This window comes from Hetaerina americana, unplaced genomic scaffold (assembly GCF_022747635.1).
Source record: "Hetaerina americana unplaced genomic scaffold, ioHetAmer1.1.p SCAF_1, whole genome shotgun sequence".
Classification (NCBI taxonomy): Eukaryota; Metazoa; Arthropoda; class Insecta; order Odonata; family Calopterygidae; genus Hetaerina; species Hetaerina americana.
This window is the reverse complement of record NW_027286069.1, coordinates 11,957,216-11,972,167: the sequence shown is the minus strand read 5'-3', so window position 1 is coordinate 11,972,167 and position 14,952 is coordinate 11,957,216. Positions and strand designations below refer to the sequence as shown.

The following is a 14,952-nucleotide window of genomic DNA, read 5'->3' as shown; positions in this document are numbered from 1 at the left end:
TCAGCATACAACATTAATACTGCCCTTATGTTTGCTAACCACCCATCCTGCAAATGAGGGTGGGTTAACTTTTTCTTTCTCAGGACCCATGACCTGATTATGGCAGGGGCTGATTGCCAGTGATCATGGAGTGACGTTGGGGACAAATGAGCCCCTGTGATGTTAAATAACCTCATGAATGGAAAAATATAATAAAGGTAATAAATACATCACGCAACAATTATTGTTCCCAATTAGATCATTAGAGCAACAGAAACAGGGAATCAAAAATATCGATTTAGAACCATGATATTATTAGTTTTTAAATAGCTAATCAATTCACATTGACATATGTGCCATTGTCGATGTATGGATTATTCAACAGCGAATGACCACAAAAACCTTAACTTCTTTCGAAGCTAGCGATATACAGCTTGAAGCGAAAGTGCATCCTTTCCCGGGAAGACGCTACCCCTTCCCCCCCACCTCCTCCCGGTCTGTTGGCTTCTCTTAGTTGGGGAATCCTCTCACAGATGACTCGGAATAAGGGCGAGCAATGGGCGGGCCACTGACACCGGCCTGATCGTGTGTTTTGTTTAGCATTTCGAAGGACATGTGAGAGTTGGCGCAATTTGAGATTGGGTGCACCACTACCTTCGTTACAATTGTGTTTATATTGTTGTTTTAGTGTGTGATTAGTGCCCTTGAATATTTTATTTTTAATAACAGTGTGTAAAATGGATACATAACGCTGAAAATGGAAGGCAGCATCGTTAGACTTCACGTCACAAATTTTGTGTGAGTTAATCGTTATGTGATCGCCAAGAACATCAGATTCATTATTATAATCTTCCTTCAGTATTAGTGTGATCCGCGTTATGTATTACATAAGAGGATTTATGATTAAATAATAGTCTATTTAAACACTTTTAAAGCATTCTATTGAAATGGGACAAGAATTAGACATTTCAGTGTCACACGGCTATGCTTCTTATTAAGCTTTGCCATATGTCCCTACTGCTCTTCAATCACGAGTGATTCCGAAGTGCTTTCGTTTATTCATGAACTGCGGGAGGGTGGTGCCCGAGGATTGTAGAAAACCGAAATGTATATATAGAATTATTTGGAGAAATTAAAAAATAGAGATTCAAGCGGCCAATTCTTTTCACGAATTTTGAAAAGATGGTTAATAAATAAAAATTGCCACAATTTTGGTGACAAACTAAACTATGCAGACATTTTTTGGTTTGGATTTGTGGTGTTGGTTATAAAATTAACCCCGTTACAGTATTATATGCACTAAATATGATTGTTCCGTGTCGTGGAACCAGATAATATTTTACTTAGATGCGAAAAATCTTCATCATTTTTAAATTCCATATCCCAATAGTGAAAAATAATTATGTTTTAAATGGAAAAAGTATTGTAAATTTTTATTAAGGTGAAGTTGTGCTTTCAAATTGTTGGTAAGACTACTAGTGTAAGAACTACAACATGCATGCTTTATTTAAAATTACTTTATTAACTCCAAATAGGTAAGTTTACGTGTGGCACAAGATATCTTTTCCCATATCTATATTATTTCTCATATTTGGCCCGAAACTCAGTCCGACCTTCGTAATTTGAAGAAATAAATCATTTTCTTCCTAACTAGCAATTGTTGGGTTATCTTGCGTGTCTTGTAACAAAGAGATATTTTTATTAAAAGCGTTATCAAACAAATGTTATTAGAAATTCATGTATATCACGATTTGAATCGTGCATTTGCATTAAAGCTACAATTAGTATTTTCTTTTTTAAACTGGTCCTGCTTCTTAAAAATAGATATCCATGATTTTTGTCCTTATAATTTCCTTAAGACATCGATTAAAAAGCCTTAAGTGAGTTAAACTATTTCCAGTTTATTAACGAGGAAACAATGATCTACTGTAGCAAAACCTTTTGTCTGATAAATAAACCATAAAAGATTTATACAATGTTAACCGGATGGTAGGGGTGTATGTTAACTCACCCCTGTGGATGTGATAATCCCAATGAAGGGTAACCTTTGCCACTTTTTCTTTTAACCTTGGGGAATCTTTTGAAGGGTCAGTAAGAACTGAAAAGCTCAGCGGTTTACTTTTCTTTCTAATGTGCCAATGAGTTTTTTATTGTAAACATTGTGCTAAGCTATTCATTTTTCTTCATTTTAGATAAAATATGAGTGGAATTTTGACTAGTAATGAAGCTTTGTGTGTATAATGTATAGTTATAGGCTGTGGTCATGAATGTAGACTACATAATTAGTAGTTTGGATAATATGTGATCATAATAGGTAGAAGTGATGTTTATCTTCATTTCAGTTCAACTCGGTAATTATGACTATTTAATTGTATTCGAGTCTACACCGTCTCTCGGATGAGTCGTTAAGCTGCAGACTGCATGGCGCCTTCCGTTTAGAGTAGGCTAAAGCCTGTCCATACCTAATGGCAGAAATGACCTTAGCTGTCGGTCACCTCCCCTAAAACTACACTAACTGTATTTGACTTTGCAAAAGATTCACTGACCTTCATGTTGATCAATTGGAATATAGTAGACAAATCATTGAAACCCCTTTTAGTAGGATAATGGATGTTCAAAATTTTTCAAACTGTGCATTCATCATTTAGTGAACCGAATGCTTGGGCCTCATAATTTGTTCTTTAAAAGTTTTATTTAGAAAAACTTTTGAGATTAATTCTTTCATTTCCAGGACTTTCCATGAAACTACTCTCCTGCCAAACCAGAACCTAAATTTAATCACAGGACCAAATGGATCAGGAAAATCATCCTTGATGTGTGCCCTCTGCTTAGGCCTTGGAGGGAAAACAAAAGTTGTTGGGAGAGCATCTAGTGTAACTATTTATGCTGTTCATTATTTGCATTAATTAGTAGTGCGAGCATCGCTTTATCCTCTGTTTCTCTCTAAAGGTTAGTGAGTTCATCCGCTTCAATGCTGAGAAGGCAACAATTGAAATTGAACTTTTTAATCCTCAAGGGCGAAATTACATAGTATCACGTACTATTAATCGTGACAATAAGTCATCTTGGAGCATTGGAGGATTTTCCTGTGCTCAAAAAGAAGTAAGTGTGGATATAATAATCAGGTTATATTTAGTGTTTAAGTTAAATGTCAAATGATTGCCTATCCACATTTTACTGGCATAATTTTATTACTTTTAGTTGGTTTACTTAAAGCTGTACCTGATATTATGATGATCTTTCCATATGCTGGGCTTCATGGAATGTTTCCATAATACCTTATTGGACAAATTATGCTCATTTTTCCCTTCCACCATGGCATTCTTATTTTTCTTTGCGTTATATTTTTAGGGAAAAAATCTTATTTTATTATAAAATCTGATAATACATAATATTTAAAATATATCATTTTTATTTATGATCTCCAATTTCACTGAAGCCAACTAATGTGATATTTTTAGCTCATAACTGTCGTCATTGGAAATGCAATTTTTTAAAAACTCATGGTAACCAATACCCCCAAAGTTATCAACCCAAAGGTTGCTTTGCTAGGTAAGGGCAGAGCTCACCCTATACTAATCCCAGCAGTGTGTGAAATTCATGTATGAGGTTAGGGGGGCAGGTTTTTTCCCAGCGCCACCTGTGGTTTTCTAGTAAGATGTTGTACCAAAAAAATCACAGAGCTTGGGTGAAGCTGAGGGTGCGAGGAATCGAACCTGCTCCCTCTGGTCATTAGTTCAGTGCTTTGGATTACCTCTTCCATGTTAATCTATAAAACACGGTATTTCTCATTCAGGCTGCCATTTGGCTTTGCATGATATTCTTTTTCATATTTTCAGGTGGAGAATCTGGCATCCAAACTGAATATTCAAGTTGATAATTTGTGTCAGTTTTTGCCTCAGGACAGAGTGCAAGATTTTGCCAAAATGAATTCTATAACTTTGATGGAAAATACTGAGAAATGTGTTGGTAATGTATACACCATCTATATTCTACATTTTCATTCATTGGTTATGATGATGAAAGTTGCTTAGGACAATGGTTACTTGTAACGCAAAAATCCCTCAGAATTAAGCCCGGAAATGGGCACTTGAAGCCTTGTAAAAAAGTTGTAAATTCAGGTTGTGTAAATTTTTGTGGCTTCATTGAATTTGGAATTATCCATCCTAAAAGTCTGCAAGTTATATGACTGTGATTGTCTTTTGAAAATCCTTTGCAAGCAAATAACTGACTTTTGCATGATGTTTATTGTTTTTCATTTATGAAGTTTATTTTGTTGTAAATTTGTTTCAGGTGGTCTGGAAATGTGGGAAAATCATATGCAATTAAAAAAGTTAGGGGCTGCCTACATGGAAAGTGAAAAAGTTTTAAACTCCAAATTGGAGCATTTAGCTGACGAGGAGCAGATTTTTTCGAGGTAATTCAATAGCTCAATGAATCATTGTGGGTACTGTAGTATATTGTTTATCCAGACCTGAAACCAGTTCTGATCCAATTATATACAATCCAGCTTAATAATTTTTGTTTTTTTTTTACTTTAAATTTGTTAAATATTAGAATCAAAAACCAATATTAGTCTCAGATATTCAAATATTTTGACAATAGTGCACAGCAATAAGTTACTGCGCACAGAAATGAGTTTCTAAAATTAAGACACTGTAGTAGAAACCTTTGGACTGTCTCATGCGCAGTGAAGGTACTCATCTGAATGAACTTGTCAAGAACTTGGCAGATTGTGCTTTGACTAGAGCTTTAAGTAAGTTTAAAAGTACCAGCTTTCTCTAGGAGTGGAGTTTTATCTTTCCATAGCCCTACAAGATTGTGGTGTGTTGTGATTGAATGCCATGGTAATGGCTACCTTGTTAAATTTTAAACACTCAGAAAGCAGTTAATTATAAATTAGATAAACAACTTGTACTCCCATTACATTCAATTTTGTATGGAGAATAGATAATGATCCCCCGAATACATATTCATCTGAGTGAGTGCCCAGTCTTGGCTGTTGTAGCATTAAAGATTCAGTGATAAAAGAGTTGTGTAAGGCTAAGAATCTTTCCCAAGGAGGAGGGAATTGGTGACAGGGAAAGACTCATTAAAACTGACATGGAGTGTGGTGTTATATGGTGTGGAAACATAGTTGTTGAAGCAAGATGGCAGGCATTGATTGAAGAATTTTGGAATGTAAGTATGAATCAGGTGGATGGAAATGGACAGGAAGGAAAACAAAAGAGGTAGTGCATGGTGGGGAAGAAGAGGGGATATTTGGGGAAAGGGCAATTGAGGCAAGAAAGATGGTTACCAAGCATTTTGATTGGAGATGGGATGTTGAAGACTGTAGTAGAGGGGAAAATGCTTGGTAAGTGAGGAAGGGTTAGGAATAGGATAGACATGTTCGATTGTATGAAGGGAGGAAAGATATATGTGAAATTGAAGGTTTATTTAAGTTTTGCATTAATGTAAGTTGGCTGTCTTATTACTTATTTATTTTATTTAATGACTTCATTGGGGTGAGATTGTGACTTAATAATCCCTCTCTCCACCTAACCTAAACATATGTATTACATTAAAAACAATTACAAACACCCATGTCCTAGATGGAGGAAAACCCACCTACGTGGGGAAAATAGCCGCGACCTCTTGAGTAGGCAGGACAAGACATTACCCTGCCGCCACCGTTTCTCTAGTATTTGTTTTTTATCCTTTCTTTTCTAAATATTCACATGTGCCTGTCATTAACTTCCTCCTTGTGAAAGCATGTTTGTCTAATCCAATTTTTCTAATGTCCCTTCTACATTGACCAATTTTGTCCAAAACTCTTCCGAATTAGGTAAAATGTTCTACTTACTCCAGGTTTTGTCCTCCTGAAATTTCCTTTAATCTCAAATACTCTGCTTGAGATTTTATGTGAGATTTAAGGTTGTGAAATCCTAACTTATTTTTATATAAATATCAATCCTAGGACTGATTTTTCTATTTCAGTTTGGGTTTTGATCTCAAGGTCTGCTGTTACTGGAAATATAAGAATAAAGCATACCCATTGTTCACATTTTAAGACAGTTTTTGCTGACTTTTCCGTAGTTTGAAAGTAAATGTGTTTTCCTCTGAGTGCTGTTGAGAAGTGACTTTCAACTTACAATAAATTTAATGTGGTGTATAAGTTATAAAATTTTTCTCAAATTCTGTAAATGTCCATATAATTAGAAATGTTTTTGAAAAGCGATGACAAAAGAAAAAGATATTTGTTTCCTCATCATAAAATCTCTCAAGTTTTTTACTTCTATAGAATCCTAAAATATTAAGGAGGATTAATTGTGATTATGGTTTTACTGTATTTTGTATTATATTTTTATTAACCAAATAGGAACTATTAAGTTTAATTGATTTGAATTATAATATTCTTTACTAATTATATTTTTTTAAATATTCAGTTTGCAGGTCGCAGTGGACAAAATGACATCTAAAAAAGCTCTCATTGCAAAAGTTGAATTACTGAAACAAAAGCAAGCCTTGTTTGTGTATGACAATTCAAATCAGGAACTAAAGATGGTAACAATTAAGATTAAATTACACTTATAATAATGATATTAGTTAAAATTCTTGATGAAATGACTAGAATGCAAAGTTTACTTTTGGGACTTATGGTGGCTACTGCGGTGTATTGAAAACAAGTGAAGTACAGCAATTTTTCCTTTAGTCTTGAGAAAAGTTGTTTTAGGAATAAAATTAAGGAGTTTTTAACCCCGTGACTTTTTTAACCTGAGGCCTTCCCTTCACTCAGTTTCAATTATTCAGTTTATTAACATCATTATTGATTAAAATTAGTATGTAGTTGTGAGAGTCCAGTGGGTGGAGCGCTGGGCTTCAGATCCGAGTGATGCCTCTGGATACCCTCAGCTTCACCCAAGCTGTGTGATTTTTCAGGTACCAGAAAATCCTGGTAAACCACAGGCAGCACAGGGAAAGGAACTGGCCCCCTACCCTGCTGTGAATTTCACATGCTTAGGATCAGGTGAGCCCTACCCTCACCTGGCGAACCAAACCTTCAGGTTGGGTACAGTAGTTGAATTTATCTCCCATACATTACAGGAAAAGAGCACAAAAGGCTCAAGCTACAAGTTTAAAATCACAAATCAACATGTATAAAAAAAGTTATTAAAAATATTCTTCCAACCTTGAGATTGGATTTAAATGTCCTCCACATCCATAGAGTCTCAGGCAAGGGCACAGCCATAGTAGCCCTTCAGTACATTTATAGTAATCAGTGTCAACATTTTTTCCAAGTGAGTTGAACTTAAATGGCACTTATGCTGAGATTAGTGAAAACTTCATCGTTTCTAAAGAAAACTATATCTTAAAATATTTTGAGGCTTTCTTTGACTATGAGTTGGTGGCTTACAATATGAGGGCAACAACTCAGTATGCAGTCAAATACATTCAATGTGCTTTTCAATTGAATAAATGGTTTAAAGAGGAAGATAAGTGAGCGCTGTAACATGTATGCCTAGGTACCTAATGATGTAGTTATCTGTGCCAAGTCATGTGCAAACATCACCTTTTTTTCTGTGGAAAAATCACAATCTACGATCAGGCGAAGCCTGGTCCCTTTGTTTGTATTTAGGTAGAAAACCAACAGGATTATTAAAATAATGTGTATTTCTATCAGGGATAGTATTTGTATATTACCTGGGGAATATTAAAAATAGTATCATGGTGGAAAACTTGGAAAAAGGATCTGTAAATTTACTATGCACGCCTGGAAAATCCTAGAAATGTCTTCAGATTTTTTGTCAGACGGAGCAGCCATTCTGTTTATGTTTGTAGCATGCTCTAACAACACCACTACACATTTAAAGTCGTGCTCAGTACGTTCAGCCTTTGTACACAATTCGGACATAGAATGGTTACAATCAATAATCAATCTATAAGTGATTCTTAGCATCTACTTTTCTACAAGATGTTCTTGAAGTTATAAAATATAGCATGCAATAAGCAATCTGCTCTAGTGTGAAGTCAGAGGTTCAGATAACTGGCTTCAATTGTCTTCACCTTTGGACATCCATAAGTAATGCCCTTTTATACTCAATATTTGAAAATTAATTTACAAAATCATTTTCTTTATACACATGGAGCATGGACATGGAGTTCATTCATTATCATGTGTATTGCCTTTAGTTAAAGACTTATGTAATGAAACTGCGTAAAATAATGATTTTCATTATAAGTATATTTTGTAGAAGAAAGATTATATTTCAAGATCTTTGAGGGGTCAAAAAGATAATCAAAAGATAGCGTTTATTTCCGAATTCTCATAGAGAGAAAAAATATCAAGAAATTTTTTTGTTCTGTTCCAAGTTTACTCCTGAAATGCTTTGTCCACTCATCTCTATTTGTTAATGTTAATATGAAAAATAAATCCAGAAATGCTTATTAGCATTCACTTTAAAAAATTACTCAAATAAGGATTAATATGGGAACTGATATTTTGTGTGAATTTTATTGTAATTTTAGGTTTTACCCAAGAAATTAAGTGGCTATGAACGTGCATGGAGTTGAAGTTAAATGATTTATGAAATCTATATTATTTATACCCTTGAAAGAATTATTATATTATTCACTATGTCTTGCATAATGCTCTTAATGATTTTATTTTACACTTTTTTGTGTTTATTACAGTGTGAGGAAATACTGAAAGGAAAATCGTTGGCTTTGAAGGCTGTAGTGAAGCTAAGTAAACCAATAGAAGGCAACTTAGCCAAAGCCAAATTGAATCTCAAAGCTTGTGAAGATAAACTAATAACTGTTGTAAGTGGTATATGCATTGTAACTCATTTTAACAATAGAACCAAGAGAATATTTTTCAGCTTTTTTTTAATCTCAAGTTGTTGTTAGATCCCATGGTCAAAATTTCTCATTGATAGCTTTCTATTAACAAGTAGCTGCTTCACTCTGAAATAAATTAGCCTGGACTTGTCTCTACACAACGTGTTTCAAAGATGTTTCAATTAGAAGTTTTTATTATTACATAATGGTCTCACTTTTGTTATTAATTGAATATGGTATTTTTTCATAAACTAGTCTGCATCCTAATACACCATTTTGTGGTTATGTTTTTGAGACATAATTCTGATGAAAGGAACTACCTCATCTGTCAAAAATGATGAAAATGTGCATTCTTTTTTTAGTTGTATTATGTATGGATTATATTATTTGTGCTATTCATGAAAAGTTGTCTCTGTTGTCTTTCAGAGTTCATTATATACGAAATGCCACTCATCTACTGAGACTGACTTTGAACTCCCTGAGACAATCAATGACCGATGCAAAGAAAACATCAGTGACTATGAAAGGATGCTTGCAAATGAAAAGAAGCGGCTGGAAAAATTAAGAAATATGAAAGTGCAAATTGAATATCTGGAAAATTTGCTCCAGGACATGGATGAAAAAGGTGATTTCCGCTTACTTAAAAACAGTGAAGATTTTTCCGACATTATGGTCAAGTCACATGACATCATCAATTAAAAGAAGGTGCATTATTTTTAATTTTCTGGAGGAAAAAGAAGAACACCATGTCTAATACTTACTTAAAACGGTGAAGATTTTTCCGACATTATGGTCAAGTCACATGACATCATCAATTAAAAGAAGGTGCATTATTTTTAATTTTCTGGAGGAAAAAGAAGAACACCATGTCTAATAGGGTAATCCTAGAAGTCCTTGACCCAACAAAGAAAATACAAAAATTTTGGAAAAAAAATGTATTTATTGTTCAACATAATCTCCTGTCAGCTCTATACACCTTTCCCAGTGGTGTTCAATAAGTGTGATACCCTTTTTATAATGAGAACTGTCTTCCTCCTCAAAATAGCCATTAACTGCCGACATCACTTCTTCACAGTTGCAAATTCATTAGCCATGGAGCCATTTTTTTGAGGTAGCATACGGAAAATAATCCGAGGGGGCTAAATCTGGCAAATATGGTGCATGAGGTAGCCTTTATTCAAACTTTAATTCATTAATTTTGGCTATTCCAATAATCGATTTGTGAGCTGGTGCATTGTCTTGATGAAATAACACTTTCTTCTTAACCAATTGTGGCAGCATTTGCTTGATTTCTTCACTCAAATGTTGCAATAAGTTCGCATATTACTCGCCATAGATAGTTTTTCCTTTTTCAAGATAGTCAATGGAAATTATCCCATACACATCCCAAAAAACCTACGCCATGACCTTGCCTGCAGGTGAAATGGTCTTCACCTTCTCCCTTTTAATCCATTTTTTTTATTGTTCTTTTGTCTCAGGTGTGAAGTAATGGACCCATGTTTCATCCATGGTTATGAAACGGTGCCAACATTATGCTTTGTTGCTCTGAAACTGAACACTCAATTGAAAAATCTTCACGACACTGGTTTTGCTCAAGTTTGAGCAAACGCAGCACCCATCTTGCACACAGCTTTCTCATGTCCAGATTTTCAGTTAATATGCAATGTACCACACTTTTTGAAATGCCTACTATGTCGGCTAGCTCGTGCACTTTCAGTCGGCGATCATCCTGTATCACTTTGTGGATTTTCTTTACCATTTCTGGAATCATCACCTCATTTGGTCGACTAATGCGATGCTTGTCTTGACAGCTTGTACAGCCTCATTTAAACTATGCTACCCAATATTTTACTGTTGTAAACAAAGGAACAGACACCCTGAGTAGGATCCAGGTCAGATGACCAATTTTCTCCATTTTCAAAAATTCACTAAAAACGTTCACTATTGATGGCTGCCAAACAAATACTAAACAACGTAGCATCTTCAAACTTGAACCATATGCTTTATAGATTGCATACTTTGTAATACAGTAATATTTTTCAAACAACTACCACCATCTCTAGGTCAGGCCAAGTACTTCTGGGCCTACCATGTAAAAGAAATTAGGCATAAGAATGAATGCATATGACAGTAGAAATAAGCTTAATACCTTAAATTGAATTGAAAATATTTTATTTAGCATTCTATCATTTAATGTGGATTTTTGATGGACAGAGATTATACTATGACACAACGATGCATCATTTGCCTATCCAAAAAAAAACATCACCTGTATCCCACATTACAATAAATCCTTCTTTAATTCCTTCTACTTTCTTCCTCCCTTCATCCAATATGTCTATCCTTCACCCCTCCATCGCTTGTGCTTCCAGTTTTCAGCATCCCATCAGCAATCAAAATGCTCTGAATCCATTTTTCCTGCAAAATTTGGATTTGTCCCAAAAATCTCCTCTCCTCCCCACCTTGCCTAGCACTGGCAAGTCAAAGCTTGATCATCCGCAAACCTATTTTATGAATTGTTCATGTCCTCATGTATGATTGCCTGTCACTTTTTTAGAATGGGGGCCAACACTGATCTGATATCTTCTGGCAAAATTCCTACCTCATAAAAACTTCTTGCCTCATTTTCGCAAACTTTAAAGTAGTTGTGCCCAAAAATGATCCACTTCCGAGAGGTCTTATTTGATTGGGATTTCCTCCATAGTCTTTCTATTTCACCATCAAAATTCCTGGACCTAAGTTACTCCCACCTGCATCATATTTTCTTTAAAAGGTCCAAAACTGTTGATTTAATGTCTTTTCCTTATAGATCCTCTTTTGTATTCTTGCCATTTCTGTTGAATCTTTGGTGGTTCAGTTAATAGTTTTCCTAATTTATATTTGATAGTTTCCATGCATTTTCTGTGCTTATATCCTGGCACTTATCTCTAAACTAAAGATAACACATATGTTTTCCTGAATTCCCAGTCATTTTTCATGTATGCCTATTGTTATGTTTTAACCAAGTGGCCGTTTTGGTTAAACCCCGTCTCCTGCTTTCTACCTGTCATCATTACTTGTTACTTATTACCAAAAGGCTGACATATTTTCCTTTGCTTATTGTCATATTCCAATACCCCATCACTATTAAATGTTTCCCTCCAGGGACACCTGTAATTATTTCCTCTAATTAATTTAATACCTTGCCCACTTTTTTCATCTCTGATTGCTTTGGAGCATGTAGACCTGAACAATGATCAAGTTCATTCATTCAGCTTTAGAGTGATTAATTGAGGTGATTTCACATCTCTTGAAAATGTATTGCCCTGAAATGATGGGAAATTTTTCACTGCATAATGTACTTCATATACAGCATAAATGTTCTGGTGCTACACTTAGGCAGTAAGCATTTAAATATTATTTCTTAGTCCAACAGTATTGCCAGGGGTAATTGGCATGTATATCAAGAAGAAGTATCTTCTGAGAGTGATTTTTAATTTTTTTTTCAAATTCATTCTAAATTAGGAGGTTATAATTACAAAATGAATTTATGTTGTAATTAAAGTGTACCACTAGTGTACTATACTAAAAACATTTTAAAACTTATAAAATACTGACAAAAAGTTTTATCTTTTGAAAATGGTAGATTTTTGTTTTCTGTATGATTCAAGTTTTTTCTCAAATAAGAATGATATGAAGGTATTCCTTTTCTGGAGAGGAGACTGAATAAACTAGAGCTATTGCAAAAATAAATGTAATTTAATGGGGAAAAGGCCCATATGTATGTTTGTATGTTATATAGAATGAAATTTAGTTTAAGTTTTGGAATAACTCTGTTTTAGTGTTTGGGAATGCTAATTTTATTTTTCTTTTTTAAAATATATTTTCATCTGGGTAACTTTTGACAAATAGACATATATATAAGTATTGATAAAATTGTGCGCATGATAGCAAACATTACTGAGTTTAGGGACCTGTCATTGGTATGATTTGATTGTAAGCAGCAATCAATCCTCCTATTTTTACTAAGCATCACTTCATCCATCCTCAATATTGACTAGTATGTCTTAAAAATTTGTTTCATCAATATCAAAGCCAACGTGATGCATTGATTGCATATCACTAAATTTTAGTAAATTTTCAACTCAATGTATAAGTAAATTCCTCATTTCAATGTGTAAGTCAACTGTGTGAAATCAGGCATGATGCTGTGGAAGTTAATTGTGATTGATGCATAGCCAATAATAATGCTGTGTTCCACTGTTAATTTAGATTTATTTTTGTGATGATGACACAGTAACTTTGAAACCTAGGCCAAATTAAATCTGTATCTACATTGAAACAGTGCATTATTAATTCCAATCAATTGATAATTTATATGCGATGTATTAATTTTTTATATATGATTTTAATATTTTTATTATTAATCAATTTATACGCGATTGAAATTTATAAGTAATGTATAAGTTAGTAGATGCAAAGGTCTCTCAGTCAATATCCTTACCACAAATTGATTAATATTGGCATTTATTAATGGCACACATTAATGTATAGAAATATTGTTCCAATGTTTATTGCTTTATAAAATTTGCTTAATTGGTTCTTTGAATATTTATTTTGCTCATTTTAAGTCCTGCAGAAATGCAGTTTTGGGCATGAAACCCCAACTATGTATGAAGTATTTTTTTAGGTATTAGGGTGAATACCAATTTTTTGCCTTGAAAATCTAAATATTGCTTCAATTAATATCCCAGAAAAATATTTTTGCCAGAAAAAGAAGTAATTGTGCAGGTTTTTTTAGTTTGACACCCTATAGTGCATTATTTTAATTACTTTCAGGTTTAGAAGAAAAAGAAATGAAACTTGCAATTGAAGAGAAGGAGGTAATGAAGCAAATGTATTCCATTCAAAGAGAAAGGCAGTCAGTAGAAATGAAAATTCTAAATGTAGAAAACCAGATTAAAGGTATGTTCAGTTTTGAAATGTGGTGGACTGATTCCTGTTTATGTATCAGTTAGATAATTAGAGGTATGTGTAATAATATCTTGATTTTGATCAAGATCATCATATGTAGTGGATAAATTAACTAATAGCCTTGTGAGAATGATTCTCCTTTTGATTGAATTTTTCTGTTAATATTATTTTGATGATTATTCTTGTTTCCTAAGAATGGTAACTTGTTGTGGCATAATAGTTTTCTTTAAAATTAAAATAACTAATATTTTCTTCAAAATTTTAGTGGTTGAACAAGAAATTGCTAAGGCCAACGACGTTAACTCATTAAAGTTCCAGCTCTTAAAAAGCAGAGGCTTATATGAACCTATGATGTGGTTTAGAAGCAATAAGGACAAGTTCCGTGGTAAAGCATATGAGCCAATGATCATGGTGGTAAGAGAAATATTTTAAATTTACAAATATATTAAATTTCATTATTTTATCAAATGTAAACGTGATATTCTTCATTGTAATGGTACTCATTCTTTTTATTAGCAAACTTAGTTTTTTAGGCAATTCTGCCATTTTTTATTTTGTTAAATAATCATTTACACTATTTCATAAGTTTCAATTAATAGAAATGTTTCCACAGAGTCAACTTATATGAAATTTGCAGTTGATATGCAGTCATATTATAATCTTAGAGTTAGCATTATTCATTCTATACATTGCAAAGGTCATTGTGGTTTGACTTAGGGTATAAAAGGTCTTTAAAATGTATCCTAACTTTATTGACACCAAAAACTCAGCTACCAAATTATATTGGGCTTTTATATTTTGCCATGTGCACAAATATATTTAAATTCTGTACATTTTTTAATTTTTTGTTCAATTTATACATTTTATAAGCAGCATATCATAGTTAACCCAAAATTACATATTCTCACCTTTTGCACTCAAATATGATGGTTGTAAACTTAGTAGTCCATTGAAAAGGACCAGCTTATATGGCTGGAAATTAACCAAGCATTACAATTCTTCTTTTTAGCAGCTTTTACCTGGACATTTAGTGGATGCATTATGGTGCACACAAAAATGTTATACATTTATCAGGCATCTAGGTTATAAAATTAATTTTTGTTCTTCAAAGTGGTCGAAAATGTCCCATTTTCTTTTATTTACCTGACTCGCAAGCATTGTACCGTCTCTTGTAAGTTGTTTGTACTTCTACAAGCCACT

At 33.6% G+C, this 14,952-nt stretch overlaps 1 protein-coding gene across 2 annotated transcripts in view; it reads left to right on the top strand.

Moving 5' to 3' along the window:
- Positions 1–538: 538 nt before the first annotated feature.
- The window catches only part of SMC5 (structural maintenance of chromosomes 5), a 38,066-nt gene continuing 23,652 nt past the window's right edge, over positions 539–14,952 (top strand). For both annotated transcript variants that reach the window (XM_071598599.1, XM_071598608.1), the window contains exons 1-10: positions 539–777; positions 2,711–2,852; positions 2,929–3,081; positions 3,819–3,948; positions 4,273–4,396; positions 6,408–6,525; positions 8,653–8,781; positions 9,226–9,424; positions 13,618–13,743; positions 14,018–14,166. In XM_071598599.1, coding sequence (XP_071454700.1) covers positions 737–777; positions 2,711–2,852; positions 2,929–3,081; positions 3,819–3,948; positions 4,273–4,396; positions 6,408–6,525; positions 8,653–8,781; positions 9,226–9,424; positions 13,618–13,743; positions 14,018–14,166 — 1,311 coding nt within the window. In that variant the 5' untranslated portion in view covers positions 539–736. The remainder of the gene's footprint in view (positions 778–2,710; positions 2,853–2,928; positions 3,082–3,818; positions 3,949–4,272; positions 4,397–6,407; positions 6,526–8,652; positions 8,782–9,225; positions 9,425–13,617; positions 13,744–14,017; positions 14,167–14,952) is intronic.